Source organism: Phyllostomus discolor, chromosome 4 (assembly GCF_004126475.2).
Source record: "Phyllostomus discolor isolate MPI-MPIP mPhyDis1 chromosome 4, mPhyDis1.pri.v3, whole genome shotgun sequence".
Lineage (NCBI taxonomy): Eukaryota > Metazoa > Chordata > Mammalia > Chiroptera > Phyllostomidae > Phyllostomus > Phyllostomus discolor.
In genome coordinates, this window is record NC_040906.2 from 84029862 (window position 1) to 84048307 (window position 18446).

General features: G+C 37.2%; 1 protein-coding gene across 1 annotated transcript in view; it reads left to right on the forward strand.

Annotated features, from left to right (window-relative positions):
* The window catches only part of CNTNAP5 (contactin associated protein family member 5), a 959167-nt gene that overhangs the window by 430023 nt on the left and 510698 nt on the right, over positions 1-18446 (forward strand). The window contains exon 4 of the mRNA XM_036022576.1: positions 11953-12100. Coding sequence (XP_035878469.1) covers positions 11953-12100 — 148 coding nt within the window. The remainder of the gene's footprint in view (positions 1-11952; positions 12101-18446) is intronic.

Sequence of the window (18446 nt, forward strand, 5' to 3'; positions counted from 1 at the left end):
TGAATAGGGACAAAGTCAATGAATAGCTTTTTCAAGAACAATATGCATGGTATTTTAAAATAATAATAACATTTATCTTATGCCAACAGTTCAAGATCTGTGCCCAAATTCAAAATAACACTGGTTGAGGGTGGGGGGCAGTAAAAACAAACTTTTCAAAAGTAGTGTATATAATATGGTTCAGACTTAACTCTCTAATTCTCAGTCTGCTGGTAAAGTGGGGAACACCATATTAAGTGAACACACAATTTTAAAATGTATTGCAAATGCAGAATGGTGAAAGGCATGTGTGTGGGTGTGTGCTGAGGTGCTTCCTTTAGTGAGCAAGTTGGCTAAAGGCTTCCTAATGATAAATGCAATGCAGTGAAGTATAATATGCAGAGGGCCTAGCAAGCATCAGGTATGGAGAAGACTTGAAAAAATGGTACCTATTATTGCACCACTATAATTATTTTGTTGGTTTCAGAAACCTGGCATATGGGGTGACAATGGAAGTGAAATAAAAGGATCACTGGACTTTAATCAGAATCTCTATAATCTACTCCCAATTTCATAATTTATTGATTTATTACTTATCACTTAATTTCAACTCTTCAAAACTAAGTTTTTTTATCTCTAAAATAAAGATACTATTGATTTATTATCTAACAAAGATATTATGCTCAAATTAATTAATGAACATTCTTTGCAGTCATTTTCTGTCCTCACATCATCAAAAAAATTACTGATTTAATTTCTACATCAGTTAGTTATTCCTCTTCTGAACACATGTACAGAGTCATTCAAGGTATACTCATTATGACTGGCTTGTTTTGCACAACATAATGTTTTGTTGCAGGTATCAATAGTTTGTTATTATTTTTATTACTGAGTATTGAGTATTATTCCAGTTTTCTAATATTCTGGGTTTGATTTACAGTTTTTCAAATCTGTTGACATATAAAATTAGATTTTTAATTTTATACCTTTCTTCCTACCTAAAAAAAACATTCTAAGCAATATATTTTCTTCTAAAGACTTATTTAAGTGTGTTCTACACATTTTTATATAGTGCTTTTATCACCATTGAATTTGAACTATTTCCTAGTTTCCATTGTGAAATCTTTTTTGACCTATAGTTAACTTCCAAATATTTGAGGATTTTCTGAGTAACTTAATATTATCAGTTCTTAATTTTATTGTGGTTAGAAACAAGCTGTGTAGTTTCAATAAGTCTTAGTTTATCATATAGAATATACTCTCTTTTAGTGAATGTTCCATGTGCACCATGTGAAATCTACAGTGTAGTGACATAGTATATGAACAATGATTAGGATAATACACTAACTGGGTTATTCGCATTTTCTATACTGTGATGATTTTTCCACTTATTCAGCCAATTACCTAAACATGTAAAAAACTACTAAAATTGAGGATTTTTTTCTTTTTTGTTTCTATTTTTTTGCTATTTGTATTTTGAATCCTGAATATAGTTGCATATATATTTATTTTATTTATGTCTTCATGATCAATTGGCCCTTCATAATTTTGAAATGTTTCTTGTATCTTGTAATATACTCTACTCTGTCTGATATTAATAGAACTGAAGGTTTATTATGCCTACTGTTGTTAAGTAATGTTTCCCAGTTTTTTTTATTTTCAACATGTCAAAGTTTCTGTTATTAAACAAATAAGTACCATATAACAGGTATATGAGCCTTTTTAAAATTCTAAACTAATGGTTTCTGCTATTTGACTGGAATTGTACTCATTTTTTTTTATTTTATCCATTGTTCATGGACAGTTTTCTGCCTTTTACTCCCATTTCAGCCCACCTGCCCATCCCTCCCTGCCTCCCTCCCATTTCCAACCCCAGCTAGTTTTTGTCCATGTGTCCTTTATATTTGTTCCTGTAAACCCTTCTCATTCTCCTCTGAAATTCTCTCTTCTCTCCCCTCTGGTCACTGTTGGCCTGTCCCCTAGTTCAGTGTCTTTCACTATATTTTGCTTGTTTCTTTGTTTTGGTGTTTAGGTTCCTGTTAAAGGTGACATCATGTGGTATTTGTCTTTCACTGCCTGGCTTGTTTCACTTAGCATAATGCTTTCCAGCTCCATCCATGCTGTTGCAAAGGGTAGGAGCTCCTTCTTTCTTTCTGCTGCATAGAATTCCATTGTGTAAATGTACCATAGTTTTTTGATCCATTCATTTACTAGGCAACTAGGTTGCTTCCATCACTTAGCTATTGTAAACTGTGCTTCTATGAGCATTGGGGTGCAAAGGTTCCTTTGGATTGGTGTTTCAGGGTTCTTGGGATATAGTCCCAGCAGTGGAATTGCAGGGTCAAAAGGCAGATCCATTTTTAGTTTTCTGAGGAAGTTCCATACTGCTTTCCATAGTGGTTGTACCACTCTGCAGTCCCATTAACAGTGCACTAGGGTGCCCTTTTCTCCACGACCTCTCCAACACTTGTTGTTTGTTGCTTGTTTATGATGACCATTGTGACCTGTGTGAAGTGGTATCTCATTGTGGTTTTAATTTGCATTTCTCTGATAGCTAGAGATATTGAACATCTTTTCATGTGTATCTAGATCCTCTGTATGTCCTCCTTGGAGAAGTGTCTGTTCAAGTCCTTTGCCCATTTTTTAAGCGGGTTTCTTCTCTTCTTAGAGTGCAGTCATGTAAGTTCTTTATATATTTTGGAGATCAAACCCTTCTCCAAGGTATCATGGGCAAATATGTTTTCCCACACAATTGGTTCTTTTTATTTTAATGCTATTCTCTTTAGCTGTGCTGAAGCATTTTATTTTGATGAGATCCCATTTGTTTATTCCTTCCTTTATGTCCCCTGCTCTGGGGGATATATCAGTAAAAATGTTGCTGTGTGAAATATCTGAGATTTTCCTGCCTATGATCTCCTCTAGGACTTTAATGGTTTCACTGTTTATATTTAAGTCTTTTATCCACCTTAAATTTATTTTTGTGTAAGATGTAAGTTGGTGCTCAAGTTTCATTTTTTTTTTCTACGTAGCTGTCCAGTTCTCCCAACACCATTTCTTGAAGAGGCCATTTTTACTTCATTTTATGTTGTTGCCTCCTTTGTCAAATATTAATTGACCGTAGAGACTTGGGTTTATTTCTGGGCTCTCTGTTCTGTTTCATTGGCACATGTACCTGTATTTATGCCAGTACCAGGCTGTTTTAATTACAGTGGCCTTGTAGTATAGTTTAGTGTCAGGTATTGTGATCCCTCCTACTTTACTCTTCTTTCTCAAAATTGCAGCAGCTATTCACTGTCATTTATGGTTCCATATAAATTTTTGAAGTGTTTGTTCTGTCTTTGAAATACGCCATTGGTACTTGAATAGGTATTCCATTGAATGTGTACATTGCTTTGGGTGGTATGGACATTTTGATGATATTAATTCTTCCAACACTATGAACACGGTATATGTTTCCATTTGTTGTGTCTTCCTTGATTTCTTTCCTCACTGTTATGTAGTTTTCTGGATACAGATCTTTTACCTCTTTGGTTAGGTTTATTCCTAGGTATTTTATTTTCCTTTTTGCTATTTCAAATGGGATTTGTTTCTTGATTTCTGTTTCTGCTGTTTCATTGTTGGTGTACAAAAATGCCTTTGATTTCTGGATATTGACTTTGTATCCTGCTGCTTTTCCAAATTCATTTATTAAGTCAAGCAGTTCTTTGGCTGAGTCTATAGGATTTTCTATGTACACTATCATATAATCTGCAAACAATGACAGTTTTGTTTCCTCCTTTCCGATTTGGATGCATTTTATTTATTTTTCTTGTCTGATCACCATGGCTAAAACTTCCAGTCCTATATTGAATAGAAGTGGTGAAAGTGGACAGCCTTGTCTTGTTTCTGATGTTAGTGGTAAAAAATTTAGGTTTTGCCCACTGAGTATGATGTTGGCTGTAGGTCTCTCATATATGGCCTTTATTATGTTGAGGAATGCTCCCTCTATTCCTACTTTGCTGAGTGTTTTTTATAATAAATGGGTGCTGTACCTTATCAAATACTTTTTCTGCATCTATTGGTGATATGATCATGTGATTTTTGTCTTTGCTTTTGTTTATGTGATGTATTACATTCACTGATTTGCAAATATTGTACCATCCTTGTATCCCTGGAAAGAATCCCACTTGGTCATTGTGTATTATCTTTTTAATGTATTGTTGGAAGTGGTTTGCCAGTATTTTATTGAGGATTTTAGCATCTATATTCATAAGTGATATTGGCCTGAAGTTTTCTTTCTTTGTTGTATCTTTATCTGGTGTTGGGATTAGGATGATGTTCCCCTCATAAAAACTGTTTGGAAGTCTTCCATTTTTTGGATTTTTTGGAATAGTCTGTGAAGGATAGGGGTTAGTTCTTCCTTAAATGCTTTGAGGAATTCTCCTGTGCAACCATCTAGACCTGGACTTTTGTGTTTTGGGAGGTTTTTGATTACTGCTTCAATCTCTTTGCTGTTATTGGTCTGTTCAGGCTTTCTGCTTCTTCATTGAGTTTTGGAAGATTATATTTTTCTAGAAATTTGTCCATTTCACTTAGGTTTTCAAATTTCTTGGCATATCATTCTTCATAGTAATTTCTTACAATGCTTTGTATTTCTGTGGTGTCAGTTGTAATCTCTCCTCTTTCATTTCTGATTGTGTGTATTGGGGTCTTCTCTCTTTTTTCCTCATGAGCCTGCTTAAAGGCTTGTTGATTTTGTTTATCTTTTCAAAGAACCAGTTCCTGCATTCATTTATCCTTAGAATTGTAGTTTTAGTCGCTATGTCATTTAATTCTGCTCTGATCTTGGTTATTTCCTTCCTTCTACTCGCTCTGGGCTGTCTTTGTTGTTGTTCCTCGAGTTCTAGTAAATGTAGGGTAGGTTGTTTGTTTGAAATGTTTCTATCTTTTTTAAGTAAGCCTGTGTGGCTATCTACTTCCCTCCCAGGACTGCCTTAGCTATGTCCCATAAGTTTGGGTTGTTATGAGTTCATTTTAATTTATTTCCAGAAAACTTTTGATTTCTCCCCTAATTTCATTCTTGACCCATTCATTGTTTAATAGCATGCTATTTAATCTCTATGATCTTGAGTGTTTGGGGTATTTTTCCTTGGAGTTGGTCTCTAGTTTCAGTCCCTTGTGATCCAAGAAAATTCTTGGTATGATTTCAATTTTCTTGAATTTGTGTCCTATCATGTGGTCTATCTTTGAAAATGTCCCGTGTACATTTGAAAAGAATGTATATTTAGCTTATTTGGGATGGAGGACTCAGTATATATCAGTTAAGTCCATTTAATCCAGGGCATTGTTCAATGCCTCCATATCTTTGTTGATATTTTGTTAGGAAGATCTGTTCATTTTTGACAATGGAGTGTTAAAACCCCCCACTATAATTGTGTTGCTGTCAATATCTTTCTTGAAGTCCTCTAAGATTTTCTTTATGTATTTGGGTGCTTTTATGTTGGGTACATATATATTTACAATGTTTAAGTCTTCTTGGTGGATTCTTCCCTTGAGTATTATGGAGTGACCTTCTGGGTCTCTCTTATGGCCCTTTTTTTGAAGCCTATATTGTCTGATATGAGTGTTGCTACCCAAGCTTTTTTCACCTGTCCATTTGCTTGGAAAATTTGTTTCCAGGCCTTCACTTTCAGCCTGTGTAGGTCTTTTATCCTTAGGTGGGTCTCTTCTACACAGCATATGCGTGGGTCATGCTTTCTTATCCATTCAGCTATTCTATGTCTTTTGATTGGAACATTTAATCCACTTACCTTTAAGGTTATTATTGATAGGTACTTATCCATTGCCATTTATGTATGTGTCTTCCTTTCTCTTTCTTTTTCCTTTCTTTCCTTAAAGCAGTCCCTTTAGCTTCTCTTGCAGAGCTGATTTGGTGGAGGTGTATTCTTTTAGACTTCTTTTGTCTGGGAAGCTTCTTATTTGGCCTTCTATCTTGATTGAGAGCCTTGGAGCATCAAGAATCCTTGTTTGCAGACCTCTAGTTCTCATTACTTGGAATGTTTCTTGTTATTCTCTTCTGGCTTGGAGTGTTTCCATTGAAAAGTCAGCTGCAAGCCTTATTGGGGTCCCCTTGTATGTTACTTCCTGTTTCTCTCTTGCTGCCTTTAAGATTCTCCCTTTGTCTTGAAATTTTGCCATTTTAATTATGATGTGTCTTGAGGTGGACCTCTTTGGGTCCCTCTTGATTGGGACTCTCTGTGTTTCCTGGATTTGTGTGACTTTTTCTCTCATCAAATTATGGAAGTTTTCCAACATTACTGTTTCAGATAGATTTTCTATCTCTTGCTCTTCTTCTCCTCCTGGTATCCCTATTATCTGGATATTACATTTCATATTGTCTTGCATTTCTCTTAATCCCTCTTCAGTTTTTCTCAGCCTCTTTTCCTTTTCATGCTCTTTCTGGGTGTATTTTTTCATCTTTTTCCTCCAATTCGCTGATCCAATCTTCTGCTTCATCGATCCTGCTTTTCATTCCTTCTACTGTGTTCTTCAGTTCAGAAACTGTATTATTCATTTCCCCTTGGTCCTTGTTTCTATTTCCTTTTTCATATTGATATTGCTTGCAGTGAGTTTGTTTTAGCTTCCCTGTAGTTTCTGGTAGCTCTTTGTGAGTTCATTTAGCTTCCTTATAGTCACTGTTTTGAACTCAATATCTGGTAGTTGAGTTGCCGCTATTTCCATTAGCATTCTTTCTGAGACTTCCTCCTTTCCCTTCATTTGGAGATTGTTTCTTTGTCTTCTCATTGTTCATGAAACTCTTCTTGTTATCCTTTGATTTTTTAACTGATCTCTTTTGGTTCCCTGGGTTTATGGTGTGAACATAGAGTACCTCTGAGTTTCACTGGTGCAGTGTCCTTTGGGTATCCTGGTGTTTACAGCTTCCCCCTACTCTTTTTTTGTGATCATTTGGAGGAGTAAGGCAAAATGGTTTAAGACAACTACAGAATATTCTATGATATTTACAGGAGAAGTCAGTAGAGAAGTGATAGAAAATCATTTTGCTACTTATAATGTTAACCATGACCTTCTACACCACTAGCCATTCTTTAGGAAGGATGTAAGGAAGGTAAGACTCTTTATGGGGAGGAAAGGATTTTTAGTTGGATCTAGAAAGCAGTGAGGCTGTGGGAGGTCAGATTCTGAGGTGGAGTGAGAGTAAAGAATAGTAAATAGGTGTAGTGTGTAAGAGAATAGAGTTACCCAAAACAATAATAGAGTTTGTGAAACTGTGAAGTGGCCTGAGATCTGGGGGAGGCGTATTGTGTAGTATTTACAATTATATGGAATAGGTCTTATTTCCAGTAATATTAACGCAACAATCATATGGCAGAATCTATGAGATCTAGATAACAAGAATAGGGAATGTAGAACCTTCAGTCATGTACTAATGGAACACAAACGAAGGACAGTAAATTAGCAATACACTATAAAGAAGATAACAGGGGAAACATATCAAACAATACAGTATAACCAGCCAAGCAAAAAAGACTGTACAGGAAGAAGAGGAATATCAAAATACTATTAAAATAAAAAAAATGTTAGAATAATGAAAAAATGTAATACAAATTTGCAGAAACTTGCAGGTTAAAAATAAAGGAAAAAAAGCAGAAGATGGAATTAAGAAGAGATAAATTTGGAAAGGAAGAAATAACACTAGGATGAGAGGAAGAGAAGCATAAGGAATTGAGAGATATAAAAATAATAAGAATTCAAAAGTAAAAAGTTACTTTAAAAAAGATAAAATCAAACAATCAAACAAGAACAACAAAAACCCTCTTGTTGAGTTCTAACTGGCCAAACCAGTGTGTCTGGTCTTGCTGGCTTCAGCAGGCTGAGGGCCGATTGGAATGCTTTTCACCCTTCCCAGTCAGAACTCAGTCTCTCGCATGTTGTCCCCAAGGTTAGCAGTGCTCTCTCTTCAGAGTCTTTCTGGTGCCTCTCCTCAGGGCCCTGGGTGTGGGTCTGCACGTTCCCAAGCACGCTCTCCAGAAATCCCCACCAGGGCTCCTGGGCTCCAGGATTCCACAGAGTGCCCACACCTGTTCCAGGTTCATGGTGTAAGCTCTTGGTATCCTGAGGGGGCACATACTTCAAGGTGTAAACTCCTGGAATCCTGAGAGGGTGTGCACTTCCCCAAGTCCACCACTGCAGGCTTCAGGATCCCTTGAGCGTGTTTGCCCTTTCTGTGTTCAGGGCTGTAGGGTCTCGGTCTTCCACAAAACCACAGTATCTCCGTGTTGGGAGTGCAGGTGCATGGCCAGACCACCTTTGGTTGCTCAGGCTGGGGCACACACTCTTCCTAGGGCTATGCAGGGGTGCTCGCAGCCCCTGTGTGATTGTCTCTCAGTCTTCACTCCCCTCTCTGTGCCTTCAAGCAAGGAGGCCTCTCCAGTGCTGCTCAATCCTTGTTTGGCAGGGGAGACAGGGGTTGACCCAGCTGTCTTCCAAATGCCCTGAGGCAGACCGGGGAGCACAGGGCCTGGGGGCTGCAACATCCCTGGTCCTAAAGCTGATCCCTGTGCCCTTATTATCCTGAAGCAGTCTCCTTACCGTTTGGTTTTTCAATGTCTGCTATAACTTTTGATGTCCTATTTTCATAAATGTTGCAATATTTTTGGCCCCTTGCTCCGTTCCTCTGCAGATTGGCTAGTTTCTCTCCCTTGCATAGGGGGAAGTAGAATCTGCTCCCTCCTACCATGCTGCCATCTTCCTCCTCTGATCAATTTTTTAAAAATATATTTTACTGATTATGTTATTACAGTTGTCCCATTTTTCTCTCCCCTTCATTCCCCTCTGCCCCACATGTCCCCTCCCACCAACATTCCCCCAGCTTAGTTAACGTCCATGGGTCATGTATATAAGTTCTTTGGATTCTCCATTTTTTATACTATTTCTAACCTCCTGCTGTCTATTTTGTACCTACCATTTATGCTTCTTATTGTCTGTAACTTTTCCTTCATTCTCTCCCCTCCCTCTCACCACTGTTAACCATCCATGTGATCTCCATTTTCATAATTCTGTTCCGTTCTAGTTGATTGTTTATTTCGTTTTTGTTTCTATTTTTTTTTAGGTTCAGTTTGTTGATAGTTGTGATTTTGTTGTCATTTTATTGTTTGTATTTTTTATCTTCTTTATCTTAGATAAGTTCCTTTAACACTTTATATAATAAGGACTTGGTGATGATGAACTCCTTTAACTTGACCTTATCTGGGAAGCACTTTATCTGCCCTTCCATTCTACATGATAGCTTTGCTGGATACAGTAATCTTGGATGTAGGTCCTTGCCTTTCATAACTTAGAATACTTTGTTCTAGTCCCTTCTTGCCTGCAATATTTCTTTTGTGATATCAGCTGATAGTCTTATGGAAACTCATTTGTAGGTAACTGTCTCCTTTTCTGTTGCTTCTTTTAAGATTTTCTCCTTCTATTTAATCTTGGGTAATGTAATGATGATGTGCCTTGGTGTGTGCTTCCTTGGGTCCAACTTCTTTGGGCTTCCGATCTTCCTGGACTTCCCGGAATTATATTTCCTTTGCCAGATCAGGGAGGTTCTCCTTCATTATTTTTTCAAATGTGTTTTCAATGTCTTGCTCTTCCTCTTCTCCTTCTGGCACCCCTATGATTCAGATTTTGGAATGTTTGAAGTTGTCCCAGAGGTTCCTAAGATTTTCTTAATATTTTTTGCATCCTTGTTTCTTTATTTGTTTTGGTTGGATGTTTATGTTTTCCTTCTGCTCCAAACTATTGATGTGAATGAGTCCCAGTTTCCTTTCCTTCACTGTTGGTTCCCTGTATATTTTCCTTTATTTCATTTTGCATAGCCCTCACTTTTTCCTCTATTTTGCTTCCACACTCAACCATTCTGTGAGCATCTGATTACCAGTGTTTTGAACTTTGCATCTGATAGGTTGGCTATCTCTTAATTGCTTAGTTGTATTTTTAGAGGTTTCATCTGTTCTTTCATTTGGAACATATTTTTTGTCTAAGCAGTCCTGTTATGTTGTAAGGGACAGAGCCTTAGGTATTTACCAGAGTGGGGACAACCCACATGGCTGCATTTTGGTGCTATACATGGGGGAATGGTCCAAAAGGGAACAGTGCCACTTGCTCAGCTCTCCAACCAGCTTTCAATCACTTCCCCAACTATGCAGAAGCAAATTGGACTCTTCTGGTGTTGATTCTCAGGGTGGTTTTGTGTATGTTCTAGGACCCTGTGGGTCTCTCCAACAAACTGTCCTGTGAAGCTGGAAGTCCTGCCACTGCAACCCCCATAGATTCTTATAGCCAGAGGTTTTGAGGCATTTTTACCCCAAGCTGAAACCCTGGGTTGCCCAGTCTGCCTTGCTCCCCAGTTGTTCCTTCTGGTTTACCTGCAAGCAAATGTGACACCACCTGTTTTTTCCACTGCCTCCTCACCCACCCCAGTTCTCCAGCCACCACCTGGCAGCAAATTCTCTCCACCCTGATTGTCCTCCTGCCAGTATGGATTAATGTTTCTTCTTTAACTCCTTGGCTGTCAGAGTTCATACATTTAGATTTTCTGACAGTTATGGTTATTTTTTTTTTTTGTTTTTAAATTTGTTGTCTTTCTTTTTGGTTGTGTGATGAGGCAAAAAATATCTACCTATGCTTCCATCCTGGCTGGAAGTTCTTTTTTCACTTCATGATTTTAGTAGTAATTATATCAAATATTTAATGTCAGAGTTATCAGACAGTATGTGTTTTGTGTTCAGCAGAAATGTCAGACTGTTCAAGATTACCTAGATTCTTGAGTGTTTTAAAGGTATGCCAAGACTGAGTTTTGGGGTTTTTTAAATGGATATCATTAAACAGGTAAATTATTTATTAGTGTTCACTTTTCCCTTTTAGAAACCAGTGGACCTACTTATTGGTTGGCATTGAAGAAAATTAGCAAGCAGGCTTTGTTTATTAATATGTGAATAAGAGAAGAAGGCAAATGATGACTCATAAGAAAGCAGCCACATCAGTATGCTAGCTGACCTGTACAATGGAGATGATGAAAAGTTTTGTGGATGAATAGTGGTGATAGATTTTTGAGCAATGTGAATGTAATTAATGTCACTGAAGTATATACTTTAAAGTTGTTAAAATGGTAATTTTTATGTTATATATATTTTACTCCAATGGGGAAAAAATAAGTATACACAAAATTTCTACTCCAGTAATCATTTATCCAAATAAAGGCCAGGAGGCACAATTTTAGCTCCCATACTGTGTTCCTTTGTTTAAATTTCACAAGGAGATATAAAATAAATTACCTAAAAACTGGATCCTTCTGTTGCCCTGTGTTTAACAATTAACAATGGTATCTTCGAAGAGTTATGATTCTGTAGAAAATCCATAGGCTTTGAAAGAGTAAAACCTCAGAATTGAGTTTCAGGCCAATTACTAACCAATTGGATAATTTAAATAATTTTCTTCCCCCTTCTTTTTTTCTTTCTAAGCTTCAGGTTTGGTTTGGTTTTGTTCCCCCACCACCCCCACAAAATGATAATAATGGAGAATGCTTAGCATAGTAACTGTCCTCAGCTAGAGGCAACAATTACCTGAAAAAAGTCTTGCCATTTATCTCTCATACCACAGTGATTAGGAACATTAAGAATATCAGAACTTCATTGTATTATTCACTTTGTAAAGCTTTTAGGTGTCACATCTTATGACTTGCTAGGATTCACTTTGTGAAAAAACTGGGAGGATGTATTAAAGGATAATATACAGTGTTTTCAAAAATATGATGTATGATGAGAAATTCTCATACAAGTCAGATTTCACTTGAAATATCTGAGAAATTGAGAGTTTTCTCTGAGAGACTTAGTGGAGTAACATATGTGGATTTACAGTGACTTTCCTTGAGTTCTGTAAGGAAGATACTTCAAATCACAGATTACCCTGGGCCTCCTCTTCTCTTTGCAGACCTTTGTTGGGAACACAAATGCTGACAGTGTGATGCACCACAAGTTACTGCATGCAGTGAGAGCACGTTTTGTTCGCTTCGTGCCCCTGGAATGGAATCCAAGTGGAAAGATTGGCATGAGGGTTGAGGTGTATGGATGCTCCTATAGTAAGTAACCGCATGGACTATCAAACTATCATCACAGTACCAGTTTATTTATATTGAGAATGGCAATCTCAATTGTTCTAAAGTTATTCGTGGACCTTGATAACTTATAAACATTTGAAAATATGAAATTCAAACCAGGAAAAAGAAAACAAAAGCTCTCCTATTTTGGAATGAAAAAGCTTGGAAGTAACAGATGATAATGATTTAAAAAATAAAATTAAGAACTTATGATGTTTGAGTTGCCATTTTTCCTTATAGTAAAATAATAATTTAAGCTCAGTTATTTCTTATCAGGAAGTGAATATTACAAAGTTATCCCATCTCTCAGAGCCATGAAAGAAAGAAAAAATGCAAGCAAAAATAAACAACAACAACAACAATAACAACAATAATAATAATAACCTTCTCCCTGTTCACATATCAAGAAGAGGAGGGGAAGGGACATTTCAACCCAGTGTAACCCATGGAATGCTTCTGTCCTGGAATTATGCTAGCCTTTCTTTCCCCTGTGAGTTGTTTACACCAAAAGTACAAGCAGAGCCCATCTTGTATATAAAGAAGGTTGTAAACATGGATAGAACTGGTAACCACTCTAAAATAAGGTCAAAATTATGCAAGAAAAGTTTCCATCCCTATAATTCTTCCCTTTTGAGCTTTATATTTAAATCTAAAATTGCATAAAACTAAATTGTTCTTCTACCTTAGCAGTGACATTCCATGCTCATATGCTATAACCCCTAATAAAAGCATTTGATTACTACTACTTTAGTGTAAATTAGTTCATTAAATTCCTGGTTTTGGTTACAAGAGTACGTAATGGGTTACACACTTGTACTCTTTTTCCCATGGTATGGTCAACTAAATGTTTGCAGAATCATCTGAAGAACTTCATAAAATGCATTTTCCTAACCCTGTTTTGTACAAACTGGACTATGGTTTCTGGGGTTACAGATCCAGAAAGTTAAATGTTAACAAACTCCCCATGTTAACATAACACATGCATTATGCTTCATATATCCACTTAAAAGTCTAATAAATATCTAACATAGCATAGCGAAAACAGAATTCTTGATTACCATTCTCTCAACATCCTGCTTATTCACATTGCCCCCATCTCAGTAACTGGCACCACTGTTTATCCACCTACTAAAGTAAAAATCCAGGACACAGCCTTAACTCCTTCTTTCCCATAACATCTATTCCTATGCAATGTATCTACAGTTCAGAGTGACTCTACCCGTGCTTTCCTCCCAAACATATCTTAAATCCATATACTTCTCCTGCCTTCCTGAGTAGAAGCCTCTTTCAGTACCATTCCTTTGGGAAGGAATTTAAACATACTCCTACCAAAAGTTCCTGCTCCATAACACAACCTCCTCAAACCCATTTTTTCCTGCAATAGCCAAAGTGATTTTTATAAATAAAGAAATAAAATCATATCATTTCCCCTACCTGCTTTACTTAAAATTGAAAGTCCTTATTGGCAAGCAATATTTCCCATTGAATGTTCTCAGCCTACCTCTTTAACTTCCTTCTACTTCTCTGTATCCTTACAGACTTTCTTGTTATTTCTTAAATACATCAGGCTTTTTCTACCTTGGGGCTTTTTCACTTTCTGTTCCTAAGGTACAGAACATTTTTTTTTCCTAGAATTTACATGTTTAGCTCTTTTGGTCTGTGTGATTCTTAACTATAATGTCACCTTTTCAGAGAAGTCCAGTCTCATTGCCCCTCTAAAGTCACCTGACTACTTCCTCTGCACCCAGGATTAACCCATAGTTATATACTATGGTTTTACTGCTTCCTATTCCTACCCCCACACCAGAATATCTTGTTTGGACTTACTAGTTTGCTATTTTCCCTCTCAAGTCCCTGTACCAGAATGTAAAGGCTATAAGAGCAGGCACCTTGCCTGTTAAGTGCCAGCACCTCATAGAGATAGACAGGTGTTCAATAAATATTTGTGAAATGGATGGACAAACATATCAGTTCAGCCTTGTTGTCCCAATCTGGACAGCCAGTTTATTCAGGAATTACTTACTGTTAATACACCCATTGTAAATAACTATTTTTCCCCATAGGCTTATAAATTTTTTTCTTAAAATTACCTTTTATTATGTTGCTAAAGACTGGTAGAAATCTTAACAGTTCTATAATTTCTTAAGTCTTAAACTTTTACCATTTGGAAATTTCTACATGTTCATTCATTCATGCTTGCACTCACTTAGTTAACAACATTTATTTAGCACTTAAGATGTGTCAAGTACCTGGCTGGTATAGCTCAGTGGATTGAGCTCGGGCTGTGAACCAGAGTGTCGCTGGTTCGATTCCCAGTCAAGGTACATGCCTGGGATGTGGGCCATGACCCCCAGCAACCACACATTGATGTTTCTCTCTCTCTCTCTCTCTCTCTCTCTCTTTCTCCCTCCCTTCCCTCTCTAAAAATAAACTAAAATCTTAAAGAAAAGATGTGTCAAGTATCATGTAAAACTTTAAGGATATAAATAATTATAACCTTTTTCTGGACCTTTGTAAGTTCTGCATTTTTTCTGTTCAAGCATTTTGTATTATTGCATTTTATTAATTATGTGATTGTTTTGTTGACAACTGTCTTCCCCAACTAAACTCTAAGCTTTGAGGAGACTGTGCCTGTCAGGTATCCCCATGCTTTGCCTGACACAGAGTTGAATACACAGTATATTTTCAGTAAGTATTGTTGAATGATTGGCATTGCTGATATTCAACATTGGGGTAATAGGCATGTCAATAAAAACATGCAATAAGGAATTATGTGTGCCTGATAGAAATCTGCCAAGGAGGCAAAGGGGAGAGACTAAAGTGTCACTGCTGGAGTCAGAGTCAGGACATCACCACCTGGCCTCCACTGCATCTCAGAAATCTAGTAGTCAAGCCCCATAGCAAGGAGCCCAGGCAGTAGAAGACGGTTGTCACAGAAGCTGCAAAGCTTTTTATGCTTAGTGCACAGGAGACAAGGGAAGAGAAAGTGTGAAATAAAGATATGTGCCTCTCTTTGTGCCTGCATGTCCCATGCTGCCTACACCTTCTTTCCTATAACTTAAAATGGAATTCATCTGGCCTGTGGGAGTACAGACAGTTATAGTAGAAGATAGTCCTTCCCTTAAGCTCCAACTCCTTGAAGATAAAGTCTACATTTTTCAGTTTAAACAGCTTCTCCTCATGGGAAAATTCAATGCAGACTGGGGACTGAAGAGTTTACTGTCTTTCAGTTGTCTGTCAACATTACAGATTCTGCCCCAAGTGAAGATTTCTGTTTTGTTTTGCTATGCTTGTTCTTCTTCTTTCTTCAGACCTGACTTAATAAGTCTGTACCTGTAGATTTCTTTTTAATTCTCACCCAAGGGTATGTTCATTGATGAGAGAGAGAGAGAGTGGGGGGAGAGAGAGAGAGAGAGAGAGAGAGAGAGAGAGAGAGAGAGAATTATTGAGAGAGAGGAAATTGAACAGTTGCCTTCTGTATGAGCCCCAACTGGGATAGAATCTACAACCCTCTGGTGCACAGGGTGATGGCCCAAATAACTGAGACTGGGTGAGGGAAGTAAGTGTCTGTAGGTTTCTTTTGCAAGAGCCCATCTCTGGACCCTGTGTTCTACTTCCCGTGGGCTTCAGCACGCATGCTACTTGCCATGTTTGTCTCTTATCTTCCCTCACCTAGCTGCTCTGATGGCCTCCCTGCTGAGTGGCCTTCCTTGCTGAAGTGAGCACCATTTCACCTACTTCAGGGCTCCTCAAAGCCCTGGGTAGAGTTTACACTCCTCATGGACTTGAATGCTACTCCCTTTCATCTTCTGTATCCCCCATTCAACTTCCATCAAGTGCACAGACTGTGTGATTATTTCCTGATTCTATGTGCTCATAATTGATGTCACTTCCTTTCTGAAATACCCTTATCCTCTTTTGTCAGAATGCCTCCTGATTGCCATTGACTACCCAGATCAAATATCATCTATTTTTAAAGACTTTTTGGCTCCTATACCTAATCATGTGACACCCTTTTAGGTTTTATGTTTCAATTCTATACCTTGCCTTGTTAAATTAAAATTAGCCAATGTTCCTGTCTACTCCCCAGTCTGTTCTTGTAATGTGGGGATCTTGTCCTACCTCTCAGCTCCTGGGACCAAGATCAAAGTCTGAAAACCACTGAATGTTCCACCAAGATTTACTGTGTATTTAATTATTTCGACACAAAAGCTAGTCGGCCTTACTCATTTTTGGAACTTTTTATTGTATTTTTCAAATGTACAGTACTGTTTCTAATGGGGGCCTCCTTTATCTTGTAAATACATAGACATTTTATAGGTGATAAAAATTATGAACTCATTAGAATCCTCCTTACACATGGGTTTCTTTAATATCTCACACTACTTATCATTGAATAATTGAAATCATCAGTGATCACAATTCCTAAATTGAAGGTGCTTAGAACCTCCTAAGCCTATTCTGGTATATTCTGTATTTAAACCTCTAGAAGTAAAGTATATCCCCATTTTCTGTAAGTATTTACATTTTTCAAATCATATTTCTTGCAAGGCCTTCATTTTCTCTTACAAATGCCAGTATGACTCTTCCCCTTTTTGGGTTCCTGCTGCTTTCATGTCACCAGGGCCATCTTTTTGCCCTGGCCACAGTGAAATTTATAGTCAAAGACTCCTTTTTGTGTGTTCAGATGTGAACAATGGAACAAATGTTCTGCTTCTAAAAAGATGAGTTTTCGAGCAAACACTCTTGTCTTGTCTGACTTCTGTCTTCTCATCTCCAAATGACAGTGGTAATCAGTGTTACAACTGCTATGTCATTTTTCAGTTATGATGAATATAGCATAAAACAAAATATCTAACAAATAGTCTGTGCTTAGTGAGAGCTATGCTAATGTAAGTACATATCCGTAGAGGAAATCCTTGTATTGCCACTGCATGTTTCTTTTGGAGAAACACGAACCATATCTTCTGTCAGGCAAAGACACCTCTGGCATTCAGATCTTTGTTTGCTGTTGTTTTCACTTTCACTGTTATAGGCTCTGGTATCTCAGTTTTTTGCCACCTCCAGGTTCTTTCTTTCTGCCCAAAAGTAGAATCAAATGTGTTATTCCTAATGCATTCTACAAAGTTACAATGTCTTCTCCTATTATGATTACTACTGTTAAATAATTCCTTGAAGTGAATAATTCCATGGCAAACCAAGAATATAATTTTAAACCCCTTAAATATAATTATCCTGAGCAAGTTATACCCTCTTCTGGCTGTATGCCAGGTTCATTTTGGCTATGACACATTGCCCATGTACAGATATCTGGCAGCCAAGCTTGCTATATTATATTCTCTTAAGAATAACAGAATATCTCCTTAATCATCATTTTCTTTCTGTGCCAACTCTGTTGTCTACTGGGGTATCTGTTTTTTAAGTTCTGCATCTGTGATTTCTCCCTCTGATCAATTAATCAGTCCTTGGCCAACATGTTCATGCTGGTGAACCAAGTAGCTAAAGGATATGGCTCTGCTATCTCACTGAATTGGTGATACAAAGATGCACACTTAAAGATGCCAATATAGAATTATGTAAAATAATTCATCTCTTGTAGAGACAACAAAAGAAAAGTGATGAGGAAATGAGAAGAATCATCCTGAGTTGTGAATCAATTATTTTCTTGGAGAAAGAGTCAGTATCTTTGCTATTAGTGGTTACTTTCCCATCATTGAGTTAGCAGTTGCCATTAGAAAGGCCACTACCACCATCATCAGTATCTCCTTCCCTACCAGCATTTTGTATGCACAAGATGGTGCAACACACACTCCAAAACTCATCTTTTAAAATATAGATTGCTATTTTTATGTACTATAGAAAAGGAAACTGAAATTAAATTTATAATGGTGAAGTGACTTTTAAATAAGTAATTGGAATCCTGCGGCAAATATTTCTTCTGAGCTCTAAAACTATATTTTGGTTTGTTTCCTTGATATCTCAATTTGATTATGTCATTAAATAGCTCCAACTTGACATATCTCTAAGGGAACTCTTAACCAATTTGTGCCCTCTAACTGCACTCATTATCTTTTTCTTGTGGCCTTCTTCATCTCATAAATACCACCAGTTGCCCAAAGCTGACATGATAATCTTTCTTGATTTTTTTTTCTTTCCCTCACTTTGCACAGTAAATCCACTAGCAAGTTCTATCACTATTACTTCCAAATATCATCACAACTATATATCCATTTATTTTCATCTTCACAGCCACCAGCCTAGTTCAGTTGTATCTTCTATCACCTGGAAGTTTTAACTCAGCAACCTCTTGCAGTCTTTTCTTTCATTC